This window comes from Pleurodeles waltl, chromosome 1_2 (genome assembly GCF_031143425.1).
Source record: "Pleurodeles waltl isolate 20211129_DDA chromosome 1_2, aPleWal1.hap1.20221129, whole genome shotgun sequence".
Taxonomy (NCBI): domain Eukaryota; kingdom Metazoa; phylum Chordata; class Amphibia; order Caudata; family Salamandridae; genus Pleurodeles; species Pleurodeles waltl.
This window is the reverse complement of record NC_090437.1, coordinates 490,994,479-491,007,737: the sequence shown is the minus strand read 5'-3', so window position 1 is coordinate 491,007,737 and position 13,259 is coordinate 490,994,479. Positions and strand designations below refer to the sequence as shown.

At 41.9% G+C, this 13,259-nt stretch overlaps 1 protein-coding gene across 3 annotated transcripts in view; it reads left to right on the top strand.

Moving 5' to 3' along the window:
• Positions 1–12,596, top strand: part of ARHGEF38 (Rho guanine nucleotide exchange factor 38) — a 215,098-nt gene extending 202,502 nt beyond the window's left edge. For all 3 annotated transcript variants that reach the window (XM_069241343.1, XM_069241361.1, XM_069241352.1), the window contains exons 12-14: positions 5,256–5,454; positions 9,379–9,641; positions 10,515–12,596. In XM_069241343.1, coding sequence (XP_069097444.1) covers positions 5,256–5,454; positions 9,379–9,641; positions 10,515–10,700 — 648 coding nt within the window. In that variant the 3' untranslated portion in view covers positions 10,701–12,596. The remainder of the gene's footprint in view (positions 1–5,255; positions 5,455–9,378; positions 9,642–10,514) is intronic.
• Positions 12,597–13,259: the final 663 nt, after the last annotated feature.

Sequence of the window (13,259 nt, the reverse complement as noted above, 5' to 3'; positions counted from 1 at the left end):
AAAAGAATGGGAGAAAGTAATGCAGTGTAACCATATATTTAGCCCCTAAAGAGCGTAGGGCATTACTCATTTTCAAGCCTAAAAGGCCTATTGCAATGATATTGCAAACCAATCCCATAAAACATAACTTCTCCAGCTGTAAAACAAAAGTTCCAGGTAGCAGAGAGCTTAAAAAGATAATGAATGGTGGTAGAGCTTATTATTTTGGAGTCCCCACTAACATAGTGTGGGGACCCAGAGATTATGTAGACAGAAAAAGAACACAGTGGTCAATGTTTTGAATGTGGCCCCATTGTCCTAGGAGCACCACAGGCTGAGTTATGAGCAAGACTGTTTTGTATAAGTAATTCCTTGCCGCGAGTTTCTGTGCCACAAATATTTTAGTATGTTGATAAGACTGCAATGCTCAGAACAGCCCCTAGAGGACACCACAATAATATTAGCATTTGGAAGAAACGTGGTCATGTAACCATACAGTCAGCCCTTAGAAAGCATAACCACATGAAACAAGCATTTGCAATGCAATGGGTCTTGCGTTTGGTCGAGTTAGAGCTATTAGCGTTGTAAATTCCTAACTTTACTTTTCATGCCATATAAATTGAAAATGTAAAGTAAAACAGTTGACATAAGCAAGTTGTTTCAAAGGGCCCGCCCGCCAAGAGAGTGAGTGCAAAGGAGACACATAAAAGGAAATAAGAAGTTCGCTCGCAGTCAAACATATCAGCAAAAGCAAAATTATCCATGTAACAGGGTCAGTATCCAAGGCAGCAACAAAACCGTCCCATGGTGGGACAAACGTAAAGCATTTACCAATATCATCAAAGAATTTTTGAAAGGCAAGCCCACGAATGAGTGAAAGTAGTGTATATAATGTAGACAAAAAGAACACATTGTTCTGACCGTTTTGTAGATGGTCCCATTGCCCTAGGACCACCACAGGCTGAGTTATGAGCAAAAAAAATTGTGAAAGTAATGCCCTGCAAAGCATTATGGGGCAAGTTTTCCGAGGGTAGTGAATAGTGTAGTATCGGCTCTCCTGCTGTGCCAGGAGAGCCGCTTTTTTGAGGATTTCAGTTTTAGATAAAGTATTTGCCAATTTCAAGTGTTTTAAGGGAAGAGCCACAAGAAATAACTCTGATAAGGTAATTGTGGACAATGAGACCAGCGCTCCAGTACCACCGATTGAGTTCACACTGTTGTGTCTGTTTATGCTGGGAGCGTCATGGCCACCATGCAGCACGAAGGGGAGAGACAAAAGAAAATAAAAATGCCCACACTGTAGTATAGCCGCATTTGTGCAATAATCCATGTAAAAGGGGCAGTCTGCAAGGCAGGACAAAAACAGCCTCAGTGCAAGACAAACGTAAAGCATTTACCAATGATATCAAGTGATTTTTGAAAAGCAAGCCGAGGAAGAAATAAAGTGATGGGTGTGAGATGGGTGTTGTTAGAAGCCCACAATACTTACAACAGATCAAAGCGCTCACAGGCTAGACCTAAAAATGCCTCTCCACTCCATTTGATTCTCCGGAAAACCTTTCAATATTCCAATTTTCCAACAAGCTTAAGATGGCCTAGAGTCATACGTCCTAAAACTATTTCACTGCTGATCAGGGTATAGGCATGATATGCCCAGGGCCTACACCTCCAGCACCAAAACCCTAGTGGTGTGGTGTGTTGTTTTACTATGTGTCCCTAGTGTCCCTAGTAGCAGGTTGGTTATGAATATATGGCAATATAATTTCCATAATTGTATAATGTTTTACTCATGTATGTTTTCTCAGAACCAAGTTCTTTATTCACAACTATATGATCTAATCAATCAATAAATATTTTGATCAAACTCCAAAGAACCAACAGGTGTTTCGAGGTAACCCACTTTGTCAAGGCAGGAGATTGTACGCTGGTATCTGGCTCTTGTGGTTGGCATTCTGTATCAAAGAATGTCTAACCCGGAGCCTTGTCGGAGGTCACAGCGGGATGCTGGAGGGCTGGGGCTGCCAGCCAAAAGCTCACTACCTTTAAAGGTCCATCTGAAAAACTTCTGACCCAAAATTGACTCATGTGAATTTAAATACTCATGAAAAAAACAAAAAAGATACAAATTCTGATCTCTTGTCCATGCTGCTCATCTTTAATAAATCTCATATTAAAAATGTTTAAAAAAAGACTTCATACTTTTGCTGCACCACTCACAACTACTTGTCTAATGCTACATTGGAGCTATGAATTTGAAATCACTGAGGTGTTCTCCTTTGTCCACAAACCCTCATTGAAATGTTTTAACTAAGCATTTGCAAATAAGCAACATATGTCCAGTTTCTAAGAGATGGAAAAACAGTGCAGTAGTCTTGCTTCCAAATTAACAGTGTGTCTAAGCTTGCTTAAATCTTGAGATGCAAGTGTAGTTCACATTGTGTGCATATACACAGATTGGTAACGCAGAATGTGCACTGTAGGCAGGACTGGCTTTAGGGCGGTGCAACCGGTGTGGCCACACTGGGTGCTGATCTGGATGGAGGGGCACTGACCTCAGAGGGGAGCTGTGTTTAGCGTATCTTAACCATTTAAAAGCACCTGCTGTAGAGTTACTTGTATGTCCAGCTTTTTAGGCAGCATTAAACATGTCAAGATAACTCTTATGATTAATGTTCCTGCTAGAGAGAGATATCAGAGTTTTGTCTAGAGGTAGCTTTGACTCGCCATAAAGTTATGCAGAGGGTTAAAATGCCTGCTCCAAAGAACAGAGCTGTGTTTTATGTGGATAGCTGAGTGGATTAGTGAAGCCAGCCTTTACCAGCGATTTAAAGAAAAATTAAATGTATGTGAGAGAGTGGCTATAGAGAGATGAGGGGCACCTAACCTGGTGGCAGTGTGGGGATCCGAGGAGAAGGACATGGGGTGGTAGAGGGGGCGTGCCAAAAAAGATTGCTACACAGGGCACCACCAGGACGAAAACCAGCCCTGACTGTAGGCATAGCTGTGGATCTGGAGGGCTGCATGGGTGATCTTGGAAGGGTGTGCATTCAAGTGGGCCAGTTGTTACATACCTGCATGAGTGGATTGTGTTATGAAGAGCACTGTCATAACAGAGTAGGATTACCTATGTGTGGTGAATACAGAAACATTGCCATTCCACCTGAAAATCGTGGTAGTGTAGTGAAATCTGTCAAGCATGATGCCCTGTTGATATTTACATATGGAAGTCCTGATAATGCAGTCAGACACGTTAGGTCCATTAGGGCCACACCCATGTCAGTTTTCAGCATGACTACTATCTATGTAAATGAGTTCATTTAGATTCACTGCAAACAGATTTGATTTATGTGGATATTCCAGACATGTGTTCTGGGTCTTGATATGTCCTTCCTGGTCCTACATTAAACGTCAATGCTTGGCAGGTAGGATCTCTGATATATCATCCAATATCTGCAGCACCCTGACGCCAGTCTGGTACACATTGTTATGTGTAATCCAGTTCTGATATTTGTGATCATGGATTAGCAAGAACATTGCAATTAGAAGTGCCGTAAAGTGCAACCATGAGCAGTACACAGTAAAGTAAAGTTTTGGGTGCAGGCATGTAATAAGCAGAATGTATCAATAGTGCTTGAGATGCAAGAACAACAACACGGACGGTGTGCAAGAGGATATGTTACATATTACAATTATTTATGTTGGATGGAGACTGAGAAGAGGGATGCAGGGAAAGAGGTGTTGCATAGGGAGTGATTGTCAGCCATGTTTGATCTCAAGCTTGGGAACAAGAGATTGAGGGCCTCATTATGGCCTTGGCGGTCACCAGACCACCAGGATCATGGTTGCCAAGGCAGCGGTCTGACCGTGAAATTATGACCGTGGCGAAAGTGCCACAGCCGGACCACCAGCACCTCCACTTTCTGGCTGCCAGATGGCCTGGCGGTCCCAATCCGCCAGGACAGCGCTGCAAGCAGCTGCCCTGGGGATTCCAACCCCTCTCTCTGCCGGTGTTTACATGGTGGTTTCACCACCATGTAAATGCTGGCAGAGACAGGGCCCCTTGCTCTGCCCATGCACTTGGTATTGCCGCTGGCTGTATTACAAGCCGGCGTCAACGTTGTTGTGTGTTTCCCGCTGGCCCAGCAGGAAACTCATAATAGGACCAGTGGAAAGGAGACCGCAGTGGCGGTCTCCTGACCTGTGGGAGTTTGGGGGGGGGGGGGCTTTTCTGCCCACCAAACTCCTAATGAGGGCCTGAGTGTGTTTTCGAAAATTGGGAGAGAGGCATTGCTTGCAGATCCAGTGGGGTAATGCAAAATGATGCCCCCCCCTGCAAAATGTGATGAGGGGTTCCTGACTCTCCCATATATTTCAGATATTGATTGGCCCTGGGCTGAATGAGTGCCCCATAAGGATGGGTAGTCCCCTGAAAAATTGGGAGCCCCTGGCCTCACAGTATCTGCATGGGCCTGCGTGTTTACCCTGCGCTGATTAGTCTGGAGTTTTTCAATTGAGACATCACGATAGGAGGAGAATCTGGAAAGACCGATAGGGCTTGGCGAATAACTAGGATCTGGTGATTGGTAGCGTGTAGGTGTTATGAGAGGATGTATTGGTTGAAGGTATGAGAGATGTATGTTGAAGCTACAAAGCTTAGCCTTGAGCATAGTGTGTATTAGCCTCTATTTTGTAATAGTTCACCACAGGTGACAAAGCCACATTTATCTGACATGATGAAATTATGTGCCATAAAACGAATCCATAGAAGCAAAGAGTCACAATTGTCAACAGAATTTTGTGTTTACTGTAAAGGAAATTAGGGTAACAAGACCACAAAGAATCTCAACATAGTGTCACAGTACTTAACAACTTTGAAGTGTGAAGGATGCCTCTAATCTGGTCAAATTGTATTAGCGGTTACTAAAATGTTATTGACTACCTAGACAAGAGGCACTTCTTCACATGCTCCTATGTATGTTTTGTTGGAACAAAGTTTCTTCCAGGGAGAACAAAACAGGCTTCATGCCACTTTGCACGACCCGTTTATTGTTGTGTTGCGCAAAACACAGGAAGTTTCCTTTTTGTTATTGGAATCTGCTGATGGTTATTCAATGCATTAGCTCAAACTTCAGCATCAGACTACTGCTTCAGAGCTTGTGACTGAGGATATAATGTGTGCCTTTGCTCAAAACTTCTAATAAAAGCAGGATCTTGTTCTGCAATATTGTCTTTGCCAAGAAGCTGCACAATGTAATGTTTCCCTATTGTATTTAAAGCCTGAAAGCCCACGTCAAACGGAAAGCCAGAGATCCACATTACTGTCTAAGTACAGTGTGGAAAAGATTTACCAGGCGAAGCGCAAGTGCAATGCAACCCAGAAGCAGGATATTGATCTATACGAAGGCGAGCTTGTGGCTCTCATCGAAGAAAAGGATCCCATGGGCAGTACCAGCAGGTGGTTTGTGGACACAGGAGGTGTGTATTTGCTCACATTTCCAAATATTGACTTTCTGTTGGGCTACTAATATTGCTTTTCTTCTTTTCTGGCCACGCCGGAGTCACAGCCAAGCAATATCTGCTTTAATATAGAGAACCATCTTTCCTCCCATTGTGTTTATATATGTCATATAAACAGTGTATGTAGCAACGGAAACAAAAAAGCACATTGTGCACTGCGCAACATCTAGAAGTCAAACATCCTTTGTAATAAATGTTTTCTCCTTCTCATATTCACATAAGGCAGCCCCTTTATTTAATACTTGGAGAAGCTGACCTGGTCCCAGGATCAGTGAGGTGACCACCACCTTACAGTAACCCACTCTCCTTTTCTATAATGTACTCATGATTGTTAATAGCGACTCACCAGCTTTGCTCATAGCATGGGTTGCAGAATTACCTCTTTCCACTGTTCCCTTCAGACAATGGGAGTGGATATCTTCTACTTAATATCTATATTCGGCTGTTACTGGAGAAGGTGTACTATGACTTCTTCAACAAAGATGATATGAGGCCCTCTTTGACTAAGTTTGATATTCTATTTTCAGTACATCTGATGTATTAATACAATAAGAAGGATCACTTGGAGTTATGCCTTTCATTGTTTCGCCAGTTCATTAGTTTATGTACCGTCATGGGTTGGGAGGATTCACAATTTCTCAGGTTTGGGAAAAATAGGATGTCACACTGCAGAACTGAACCATCCTCGCGGAGACCCTGTGTTCAGTAAACCCCAAAACCTAAATCATAATTAGCCATCCGAGCACGGTAAATACACAGGAATCATAAAACGGAATCGCTCCCTGTTCATTGTTTGATAAAACTAAGACATCGTGCAGTCGATAAATTGATTAACTGCATAAATGGACTATCTTACCATTGTAGATCTTCACATAGTTTAGGAGATTCTGTTTTGGAAAATATGCTTATGGTTTCTCTGTAAGTGAATGTATTTGTTACAAGTTGTGATGTATGGATTGCATGTCCAACTGCATGAGCGGTCTATCTAAATGCTAATTTCGTGTTAATAGCCAGCAATGTTCAGTGTAGTGAATGTGATGTGGAATCTAACATACAAATCTGCAGCTTTTATGCTATGGGTTAACTCACACCACAAAGCGCCCGGTTAGATGTTTAAAATGGAGGTCATAGACAAAAGGCCTACATGAGATGAATGACTTCATGTACAAAAGGTTTTTGTGGTCCTAAGGAGTGTGCTTTGCCAAACCACAGTGTTTGTGATCACAAAATACCTTTTTAGTGATGTATAAAACTCCTTTTGCGAATGAGGGAAAGCCTTTCCAATTTGCAAAATGGGTTATGTGACTCATTTTTAATTGCAATTAGGAGAGGCATGAAAGGGGCACCACCTCCTATTTGTGATTTGTAGCAAAATGCATTATTGGTTTGTGGCGTCATTTGTGGTCTTAAACATTTGAAAAGTTACCAAGTTGAGGTGGTAATGGCTTTGTTGTGGGCGCGTTTGCCTTTGTGAACGTGCCAGTGCTGTCTGAGCACTCCGTGCAGAGGGGACCCAATGGAAAACATGTTTTTTTTTTTAAAAACATAACCTGTCCCTCTAAAGAATATGATCTACTTTAAAAATGTTTCCTGGTTGGGAATTCAAATGAAGGTCTACTTCCCCTTGCAAGCCGCCATCCTTACGTATGTAGCCAATCACAAGGGTTCGCAAATAATGGCGTGTCAAATTAATATTAATTTAGCAGAAAGTTTTGCGACCCTCTCCTAATAGTCATTTGGCTGTGTAACCTGTTAATCAACAAAATTGCAATCAAGCCTCAAAAAGTTGATTTGGGCTTTCTTTTCACACTCTGTAACCTGCCCATAGGTAGATCATGCCCGTAATGTGTGTGTTTTTTGTGTTGAAAGATGGTATTATATCGAGATCAGAGTGAGAGGGTGCAATGAACTTTCTGCCAATTTACTAGTGTTGTCATTAAAAACGTAAGTAGCTGTAATTTAACAAGTCCTAGGAGAACTAATTATTTTATGTGTTTGTTTACAGTATTTCACATAGGCAAAAAAGGCTATATGTTACTTTAATGGCATTATTATAGGTAGCAGTTTTGAAACCAGCATTTTCCCAGGTGACAGGGCGGATGAAAACTGAGTTCATCACTTTAAGTTGGTCTGTGAAGGTAACATTTGCCTTTTCACCTTGAACGGCATAGTGAAACTATTTTCGATAAGATAAGTGTGAGCTGGTACTACTGGTAGCACTTACTATCCCTTCGTGGGGCGCTAAAGCACTTGCCTACATGAGTAGCATGTTATACCATGTAGGGCGTGGTTGGAAGAATGTTGTTTTTCTGTTGATCCTGTGTGGGAAGTGTCCATGTCATGCATGATGACCACAGAGGTGCAGTTTTCATGTTATAGGACACAGCGCATAGCTGTGTGTGATAACGAATTGTAAGAAATAGATGCACAGTTTTATGGTTTTCACTATGTTGTTAGCCTTCAAAAGCACTGCAGGACCCTTTATGGTATTTTTATGATACAGTCTACTTAGCCGGTTACTGCATTGGGTTGTGCAATCTGAGATTTTGTGTATAGTTATGGCCCTGAGCTGGAATGGCTGGAGGGAGAGAGAAGTGGAAGTGGAGCTATCTGTTGGGTTGGATATTGTTATTATCTTCCCATATCTGAGTGTCTGTGTGAGATGTAAAGAAGCAGTCATATTGTATAGCTGTTTGTGACCTGCACTAAAAATACTATATTAAAGACCTCCAATACTGTCCAGTAATGCATGACAGGTCTTATCAGTTATTCCATGCCTGTTCATTTAGTGATGTGTGTTTTTTTGGCTGTACAGTCCTAGTGACGGACAATCCTCATAGCAGATATGTATTATGTGAATTTAATAGGTATAAGTTGCAATTTGTTGCTGACAGCTGCATGTTATGTTTTTATTATAATTGTGAGCCATAGCAGTTATATATGAAAGCATATAACTATATAATGTTACAGGGACTCATAGGTCAGTCCCTTATTTGCTTACCCTCATAATGAGAGCAGTTTTCTGGCTGAGTTGCTTGCAATTTATGGTTGTATGCTGAGGATTGCACTTGAGGGTGAGTTACTGTTCTCTGGGCTCTATTGCCTGGCTGCAGGTGGTTCATTTATCTAGGAAATAGCCCCGTTCTCAACTGTTTTCAGAAGTATATATGCCGCTGGGTGTTTCTGAGACTGGCTTGAAGCGAGTTCAAGAACCTTTGTAGCTTGTACAGAAAGCAGTTCCTTCTATTGTTCTAAGGTGGTAGGATAAGTGGTGCAAGCCTGGAGTGTAGTGTTCTGTTTGGTTTGTATGCTTGAATTTTAACTTTTTGGTATGGCGACTCTCTTCCTTGGGAGGCTCTGTGGACAATGCAGAGTGCCTTGAACATTGCCTAGCTATAGGTGGCCAGTAGAGCGATTGCAGGATTGAGGTAATGCGTTCTCATGGGTGACAGAGGAAAAGAAACCTTGCGGCAGCATTTTGGATGAGTTGTATTTTATGTATAATGAATGCCGGTGCACCAAGGTATAGGCTATTGGCATAGTACAGCTTGGAGATTACGAGCGTGAGGATGGCTTGCAGTTTGTGTTTCTGTACAAGATATGGGAAGATGTGACCTAGTGTTTTCATTGTGTAGAAGGCACTTTTTTTAACATTGTTAGCATGAGGTCTGAATCATGGTAACTCCTAGGTTTCTAACTTCTCTTGGTGTTGGCGGAGGGATTTCAAATTCCTTTGGCAATATGTCAGTTGGCTGGTAGTTTTGCCTTTGTCCACATGTCATGATCTTGGTCTTTGCGGTGTTGAGCTTTAGATGATTCTTCATCATCCATGTGATTATGGTTAACTAGATCAGTCTGATTGTCTTTCTTTTCTGTTTGTAGACACCCGGGGGTATGTGTACTCCTCTTTCCTGAAACCCTACAATCCAGGAAAAAATCAAAAAGCGGTGACAGACGGCTGTTTCCATGATGATGATTTTGACAACATCAGTCTTTTTGTCTCGTCGCGGTCACCCAGCATTATCACCACTAAAATGCCAGGAGACAACATCAATGACTATCACTCTACCTCTAATGGCCTGAGCGAAGCACCCGTCGCTAATGGAACAGAGACAGATGGTTCTATTGAAGTGGATGATCAGCATGTAAGTATAGCTGCAGCATAACAGTTTTCTTGAACCTCTTATTTTACAATAAATATATTCCCCTCAACCAGTTAAAGCACCTCAGTGCTACAAATTAAAAGTTAAAAAAACAGTAGAGAGTTGAGCACATTATCATCATTGTGTTCGTTCTGCGAGCACGTAATTTACAGTGGCCTTCTGTTTTCAAGCTCTGCTAACATAATAGATTTGATTTAGTTTTATTGTTGACCATGCGCTAATAAAGTAAAAAACACTATTAATGGCCTATGGATAGCTATGTAATAGCTATCTGAGTAGGCAGCACACCTTTTCCATTGGGATCAATTTTCCTGGCCAATGACCATTTGGCTACATGTTTGAAAAAGGGACAGAAATAGCATATGTCTTTTATTCCCCCAAATCTACTGATCATGATCACCCTCGGATCATAAAATCATACTTTTTACTTTATCTTTGAAAAATGCATTTGTTAAATTTGTGTTGGGGTTCTAATGCTATTTTATGGCATAAATTCTTAAATGACTAAACATTGTGGCATTTGGGAAACGAATACTCCTGAAAAGGTTAGGCTGAACAAAACAAGGTTGTAGGAAGAATTCAAATACCTCACAAAATATAAAGTAGTGTTTAAGTTGCATTAGCAAGATGCTAACAAAGAAATAGCCAGATGCTGCTGGGTACAGTTTCACAAACACAGACTATGAAACCAGTGCAGACGTCATTGCTAAGTTCCTGAAATCAGCTTAACCTGAAGTGCAGAGTTACTTGAAGCATGCAAGTTAGTCAATAACCTGTTGTTGCCTTTCTGTTGCATGTTTTTGTTTGCTTAACTAGGGCATCATGAATCAGGGATTAATTGTTCTTTTCTGTTAGATCTTCTATGCAGTTTATGCATTTGAAGCACGAGGTCATCAGGAGCTCAGCCTCCAGGAGTACCAGCGTGTTCGCATCCTGAAGTTCTCAGACCTAAGCGGCAACAAAGAGTGGTGGCTGGCTGAAGCTGAAGGTCAGAAAGGATATGTGCCGGCTAATTACCTTGGAAAGATGACATATGCCTAAGGAACTCAAGAGGCTTCCTGCTCTGTAGCTCCTCTTTGCTGTGGCATTGGATGGAACATTACTGACGTGTGGTAGGTTACGCACATCATCACACTGAAGCCCCTGTACCTCCGTACAGACTCCATCATTAGACACAGGATCCCTGCCAGAGACTAGAAGCAAGATTACATTGTTTGAGGATTATCCTTTGAATGTTCGAAGTGAAGATTTATCAAGTGTCAGAAGACCAACTCCGTTATTGTCCTGGGCTAGCTCTAACATATTTTCCTGTAAATATATACTGATCCAAGTACAGCTGTAAGATCATTTAATGATTTTTGAAGGACCTCAGATGCCAAAGAAAGGAACACACTGTTCCATAGATGGAAACATTGTTTTTAATATTTTACTATTTGTTTTAGCATCGTCAAGATGATCTCAACTGGGTGGACACTGGGTTCTGACCTTTAGAATAACACAGGGTAATCTTTGGAAGCAGAATTTCAGGGGCATTGCAGAGAGACCCAGAGAGTACTGGTGGAGGGGGGACGGCTGGTGACCGCTTCTGGCTTAGAATATCACACAACTAGAAGAGGTGTGGTTTTCTGAGCACCCGCTCGCTCATGCCAAGAGACATTTTTGGAATACACAGGTAAAACGTTTTTTATTATTTTTAAGATTAGCATACAATTTTAATGATTAATACGGTCAAACTTATCAGTGCTTGGAAAAGCCGTAAGAGGGCGTTCTGATGCGCAGTTGTCTGTCAGCTTGAAAGTCTTGATTTGACAGAACTATATATGAAATGATTGACTCAGCAGTAGATATGAAAAAACGTAACCGGTTGACAGAGGGCGGCGTTTATTTTTTTATGGTTGTGATAACCAAAAGAGAAAAAGTACTAACTAATTACTTGCTGGCCCGGGGCGTGTGCCATTTAGCTTTTAAAATGTCTACACAGCTTTAGGATTGATTGTCATGCGACCTTTAGGCGTAGCACACCCTTCAACCTAACTTCCCCAAAGAAGTATGTGAATTCATGTTCTGGTATCAAGGAAATTGTTTCAAGACATCAATGCGAAGCCTGTGTGTGTGGCAGTATGCCGCTCTGCCTGGCTTCCTCTCGGCCAGCCCCACCTCCTCACGCTGAGGAGCACTTTAGCAAGTGATGAAGTTCACAGAGGAAAGCCTGTTTAGAAGGACATACTTTGTTCACAAGACAGGTCACACAACTGTCACCTGTGCAAGAAAGTGCATCAGTTGATGGAACATTTGGGTGATAATCTCCTTCATTTAGCTTAGCTACCCTATAACATTAACTAACAAAGAACTGCCTCCCGGTAGGAAGCAGGGACAGCGCTATCAATAGTGCAGCGGGTTCATTGGCACAGGCGCCCAGGTGCAGCCAGTTATGGCTGTATCTTATCCACAAATAGGAGGTAGTGGTGGCCGTTTCCTTTGCTTGGGTTAAGGCCCATGGCACCCTTGTTGTACCACTGCCACAAAGGCTGTTTGCTTTTGCCACTCTCATGGCAGACTGTTAAAAAAACGTGTTGCTAAAGGCCTCTGATCAGTTCAGACTTACCAACTTCCACTGTGTCACCTTTTGTTACATGGCCCCTGCACTGTCCACACGGGCACCCACCGGAGATCGGACAACACAAGATTAACAGAGAATGAGTTCGAAATTCCTACATAGTTGGTTTGCAGCTTGTACTCGCTGTAGTGTGCACCGCGGAAGTGTATGACGAGGTTTCCCAGAAGACAATGGGAAGTGGCTCCAGGCGCCTTTGTTTTTACATATTTTAGGGACGTTAGAGACTACTAAAAACCATAACAGACAGAAAGCCCCACCTCCCCCTCCATGACTCTGCTCCCTTCAATAACCCTCTGTCAGCGGTGGGCTTAAATCCTTCTCTCACACAATATATGTATGTGTATATATATATATATATTTATTTATATATATATATATATATATATATATATATATATATATTTATATTTATATATATATATTTATATATATATTTTAAGTGTGGCAGATCTGCCTGACAGTTGCATATAGCTGACTTTTTCTTTGTTCCTCAAACCAGCAACCTCCTGTCACGCTTCTGAGCCTTCTTATGGGGTTGCTCTGGGAGAACCACCATTTAAAAAAAAAAAAATACGTAGGAAAATATGATAGATAGCGCTGGTCTTTGTCGGACTACTGACAACATCCGGTGCATAAAATGGGTTACAGAGACTTCTGGGAGAGACACGCCATAGAAAATAACCTGTAAGGAAAGAGTGGTATGTTAGGATCCTGTGGTAATAAGGATGAGGCCGCTGTAATTGTGTGGGAGAATATTCTCTTACCGCTAATTCACGAGAGAGAAAACTTGTGCACTTACACGGTTGTGAGTAGTGATCTGCTGTGATTAGATTGTACTGGGGCATATTTCACAGCCTGCGACCTACCTACTCTGGCATGGTCGTCTCAGTTTTCTCCAGTGACCCCTTTAAAGACTGCCGATTTATTTTACACCTAGGGGCAGAAGGCTAGGAAAGATGGGCTGGAACACGCAAGGAACTCGG